Source organism: Apium graveolens, chromosome 3 (assembly GCF_009905375.1).
Source record: "Apium graveolens cultivar Ventura chromosome 3, ASM990537v1, whole genome shotgun sequence".
Taxonomy (NCBI): domain Eukaryota; kingdom Viridiplantae; phylum Streptophyta; class Magnoliopsida; order Apiales; family Apiaceae; genus Apium; species Apium graveolens.
The window spans coordinates 39,753,452-39,759,245 of NC_133649.1; the positions used below are offsets into that span (position 1 = coordinate 39,753,452).

General features: G+C 39.6%; 1 protein-coding gene across 1 annotated transcript; it reads left to right on the forward strand.

Annotated features, from left to right (window-relative positions):
• The first annotated feature begins 2,817 nt into the window (after positions 1-2,817).
• Positions 2,818-3,339, forward strand: LOC141714148 (uncharacterized). The gene has a single exon (XM_074517684.1). It carries the CDS (start codon positions 2,818-2,820, stop codon positions 3,337-3,339), a length of 522 nt encoding a protein of 173 aa, XP_074373785.1.
• Positions 3,340-5,794: the final 2,455 nt, after the last annotated feature.

Genomic DNA, 5,794 nt, shown 5'->3' on the forward strand with positions numbered 1-5,794 from the left:
AACCTGAGGGATCCGGCTCTGTGGTGTGTTTTATATTCGCAACCAGGTTGCTATTTTGATAAAAGAGTTTTGATTACTTACCCAATACTCACGAAGTAAAATTCTTGGAACAAGTTAATCCATTAACAGGCATCGCCTGGGAAATATCGGTGAGTTTTCCTTTCCAACTAGATACGACTTCTTGGTGGAGCCGTATCAACAAGTTTCTACTTGGGAAAGGGGGGACGAGCTTTACGTTTCAGAGTCATGGATTTCATCTGAACTAGGAGTGGCGTAAGTGGTCGAGTGGCGCCGGCCCAGCCTAATTATATTTGCCCAAATGGCCTGGAAGTTCCGTTAAAACGGTCCATTCCTTAGGAGACCAGTGTTCGGTTGACAAGTAAATCCGACAGGTTCTCCTCTACATATAGAAAATGGTGGGGTTGTACTACTACGACTGATCATCGTAAGTGGTCTTCCTGGCGCGACAAACTCCCGTAATGAGTTCATCATCCAGTTGGATATTTCTGCAACACTACCCGTAGCATTTCGATCGAAAGGCTACAAATGGGTGGTTGCCGAAGCATTGACAGGGTCAAATAGTTTTAATGGTGTTTCCATTGAATGAAGTATCTCGTAACTTCATTTCCTTTAAAAATATTTCAAAGATTGAATCTATTCAAGTTTTAACTTGTGGTCTCATCTATGGGATGACCTTTTGAAACTCATTATACTTTGAACAGTAGTAGTTCAAGTAGATTTCTAAAAATGGTATAAGTATAGTGAAGTATTTTGTAACTTCATTTTCCTTTAAACTTATATCCCGTAAGTAATTACCTTACACTTGATAAAGGATTCTAGTAAGTTATCCATTTAGATACTTGCATTATTGTTTACACTATATATTATCTTGGGAGCTGTAATGCTCACTCTTGCTTCATTTCTTCATCACACAACAACAGTTAGGAAAGATGGCCAGACTCAAGCAGACCCAGCGCAAGCGCGTGGGAAGCGTCCCGCGTCTTCCCGTTGATGTCGTAGCTGCTATAGCTGCAGAGGTAGATCTATTGGTAGATCAGACATTCTACTTTTGGGAACCAAATATTGTATAATTATAACTTATGGCAGATAATGGCAATTAACTGTAAATTTATCAAGTAATCATTTTGGGTTGTAATAACTTTTAAATTGTGGATTCAAGGACTTGCACTTATTTCAATTTCATCTCTGAGACTATAACGGGTTGTGGTGTGTGTTAGTGTGGGGTCATAACATAAGGTTATTTATTATAATTAAGTGAAGTGATATTGTGGAAAGAAAGACCGTGACGACCCGGATTCCCGACCCCGGATCTGGGGGTGTTACACATACCATAGCCGCAGTCTCAGTGCGAGGGGCGGCGAGACCCGCCGGTACACCCGGGGGTAACCAAGGGGAACAATAACAAGTTACGGAGCAACCCCAACAACTTAATGTTCAAACCATTCCTGGGGTAGGGACGTTCAACGTGAATGATCTTAAGAGGTTGCTCAACTATCTTGAAGTAGGTAGGGTAATTACGACCGCGCAAGTTCCATCCCCTTTTGCTGCTGTTATGAGGGAAGCGCAGTTGCCTGCAGGATACAGGAACACAACCAATGACTTGCATTTTCATGTGAACTCCGACCCCGTAGAATTCCTGGGGTGTTTCAACATTGAGATGGATGTATATCAAGTACCTGACTTGGCACGATGCCGTCTTCTGGCGGCCACCTTCAGAGAAGGTGCTCAACAATGGTTCCAGAAACTTGGTCCAGGGGTGATCACATCTTGGGAATAGATGAAAACCTTGTTCCTAACTCAGTTCCAGGCTGCAGTAAAGTATACGCCACCGGTTACCATGCTGGCCAATGTGAAACAAAAAGATGGGGAAAGCTTGACCTCATACTTAAAAGGTTCAATGCAGAGTCCACTTTGGTGAGAGGCGCGACTGATGAGACATTGAAAATACTCCTTATAGCCGGTCTGCGCGTGGGAACGGATTTCTGGAAACACTTGCAAGGAAAGGACCCTGTGTCATTAGTTGATGTACTTGTGCAGGTAGAGTCCTTCAAAGCAATTGAACAATTACTCGCCAAAACAAAGAAAAATGATAATACCCATATCTCCAAGGGGCGAGCTAAGAGGAGAGATAGATTTGTGAGTCTAGATTACCGGCGGAGTGCCCGAAGCCCCAATAGGGTGAATGCTGTGAACACGCAGAGGGAATGAAGTTCACTGTCGACCTATGAAATAAGGGTAAGCAATTACACTCCACTGGTAGCATCCATTGATCATATCTTCGAGGTGAATAAGGATATAGGAATCTTCAAGAGACCAGACCGTCTGACCTCATGACAGAGTAGAGAAAAGAAAAAATATTGTGACTACCATGAGTCTACCGGCCATGACACCCACGAGTGTCGTCACCTAAAAGATGAAATTGAAGAATTGATCAAGGCCGGATATTTGGGTGAGTGGATGGATAAGGTGAAGCGACGTAGAGGAAACGATGATAAGGGAAAAGATGAAAGACCTGCGAAGGATGTCGAAAAGACGGCGGAGGTTAAGTTCCAAATGGCTGGAAGTATTCGGGCGATCTTCGGAGGACATCCGTTCATTGGCAATAGCAATCGAGCGTTGGAAAGGAATGCAAGAGAGGCACGACACCCGCCGCTCACCAACATTCATAGCTTGGTAGACAGACCTCCAAAAATATTCAAAGGGGAATCTGCTGATATTACATTCAGGGAAAGAGAATGAAGGTGGGTGCATCACCCCCATAACGATGCGTTGGTGATTACTATGCTTATTGGGGTAATGAACGTGCATCGAGTTTTCTTGGACAATGGGAGCTCTGCTAACATCCTGTACTATAGCACGTATAAAAAATTGGGTTTTCCAGATAGCGACATATATTTTGAAGATGCACACGTCTATGGCTTCACTGGGGAAGCAGTGAGAGTTATGGGGTCGGTTAGGCTTCCAGTCACACTTGGGGAAGGAGCTCTGTCTGTCACTCAAATGACAGACTTCAAAGTACTGGATCAGGACTCTGCGCAAAACGTGCTGGTGGGCAGACCTTGGTTGCGAGCGTTCAGGATGATAACCTCGATACATCACTTGATGATAAAGTTCCCAACACCTAATGGAGTGGGCAGTCTGAAAGGTTCGCAATATGAGTCACACGACTGCTATCACAAGGCTGTTAAAGAGTTTCGCAGGAGGAGATATGAGGGAAAATGTCTTCCATTTGAGGATGTAGAGGACATCCAGACAAAACCAAGTGGAGAGGTTCATGCCCATTATTTGTGGAAGGTCCGGAGGAAGAAGAAACTGTAAGTCATATGTCATAGCCTATTTGAATATTTGGGATTTGCAACTTGTAAAAATAATAGCATCTTCTTCTTCCACATGATATAATTCTCTTTATCAAATTGTGGAATTTTAACGGTTCCAACTTTATGTGAAGTCATTATGAATTTTTGAATAAATAAAAATTCAAGGAGTTGAAAAATCACAAAAGTCTAGGATCTTGATTTGTTCGTTAATCAGAAGGCTCTGATACCAATTGTTAGGTCCCAATGTGTTTGTAGAAGGGGGGGTTGAATACAAACAGTACCGAATAATCGAATTAAATGCGGAATAAAAAATATGAAACAAAATTCAAGTTAAATAAAAATATTATTAAACTTGAAAGGTGTTACAACAACTGTATCGATTACAAGGTATTAATCTCAAATCAATTATCACAAATCTAGAATAAATTCGACATGAACTTTTTCTATTTTTGCAATAATTAGAATCAAATGCTAAACGCGATTTGAGATTAAGTTCTAGGGATTTTAATCCGCTAGATTGATACACAAGAGCAAGATAAAGATTTCTAGTGGATTGGATTTAACTTTACAATCTAGAAATTTAATCTTGAAGTATGTAGATGAAAAGATGAAATATTTCTTCTTGATTTTCTTTTCTGCCTTGTTTCTTGACTTCTGTGTTCTTAATAATAAGTTGCTGCTTCTCTGCTTCTTTTTAAATCAACAAACGAATAGAATTGACTTGGCATGACAATCCTATAGCTGGCAAGACTTTCGGTGAGACAATTGAATGAACTAGCAAGACAATCTGAATGAACTAGCATGACAATCAGAATGAACTAGCAAGACAATCATCCTCCTAGAGTAACTTTCGGTGTGACAATTGAATATGGCCTAGCATGACAATCGGTATGACAATCCTGATTGTCATGCTAGTTCATTTTCAATTGTCTTGCTGATTTAATGCTTGAATTTAATCCAATTAAACTTCTGAAAATTCCTAGAATTAATTCAGAATTAATTAATCAATTAATTCAATTAATAAATAAATTATTCTTCGCAGATATAATTTATTTTCTTAATTAAATTAGATGACTTAATTAATTAATAGAGAATTAATTCTAGTCTTGAGCAGCAACCATTCTTCTGCAAATCTTCTGAAAATCACTGAAAATTATGAATCAATTCCACCACTTCAACGTTGACACTCGATGTACTGTCTGGTTCATGAGTGACTAACTTCCGTGACGTTTCTTCATGTCTTGACTTTGACGCTTTGATTTTCTTCAGATTAAATCCTTGTAATTAATGATACTCTGACGAGATCTCTGTCACTTGATTAAATCCACGATCTTGATTTATATCACTGAGGCATGATCAACTTCTTGAACTTCTTCCAGTGAATTAACTCCTCAAGTCTGTAGATGAACCTTGTTTCTGAATCCTTTGACATATATTACTTTGCGAGATCTCTCTGACGGTCGATCCACTATTTACTTATTACATTCTTATTTGAGTTGAGTTGAATCCTCGAATATACAAATAGGCTATGACATATGACTTACAATCTCCCCCTATTTGTTTGTTAGACAATAACACACAAATACCTAGAGGATAACTCAACTAACAAATAAGAAAAAGATATAAACATACATGCAAAGTAAATAGTAGAAAAGTTCTGGACTAGATTTAACATTTTCCAGATTCCAAGTAGATGTTCCTCTAGACTGAACATATCTTCAAGTAGTTCCATCTTCATTTGTACAACCACATTTCCTGTTGAGAAGCCCATATCTCTTGCTTCTCCCCTATGAGAATCAACTGATTAAAGAAGATCACCTTCGTTTTACCACCTCTCCCGTACAATAGGATCCGCAGATAAAAACCAATGGTACTCCCCTAACAGCTTCTTCCCTTACTAGGAAATCACCTTGTGTTTACCACCTCTCCCGTACAATAGGATCCGCAGATAAAAACAACAATGGTGTGGTGTAGTGTACATTTTTAGGATCTTTTTCTTCCTCCCTGCTATATATTCAAACTTGTTAAAGAAGGGTATAAAAACTCCGATGGTTATTGAACCGGAGGTAATAATAGATGGTGTGGTGACTACTGAAGCTAGAACCTATCCAAAAGAGCCTGAAGATTTTACTCCTGCTGAGAAGGAAGAAGCCTCCTTGGATGCCAGCCTTCAATTAATATTAATTGATTCCCTTGATCCCTTGATGAACAGACATGTGATGAACTGTAAAAATTCCAAACACATGTGGGAAACTATTGAGGTGATTAATGAAGGCACAGAGGAAGTTAGGGAGAACAAGTTGGAAATCCTAACCTCTGAATATGAACATTTCAAATCAAATCCAGGAGAAGGAATTACTGAAGTGTTTGAGAGGTACAATGCGTTGATCAACAACCTGAACATCAATGGAAAGTATTATTCAATCAGGGAGGTCAACAAAAAGTTCCTTTTAACA

What these genes read in the sequence shown, in the direction of transcription:
- LOC141714148 (XM_074517684.1), top strand. Translation starts at nt 2,818, where the DNA reads ATGAACGTGCATCGAGTTTTCTTGGACAATGGGAGCTCTGCTAACATC.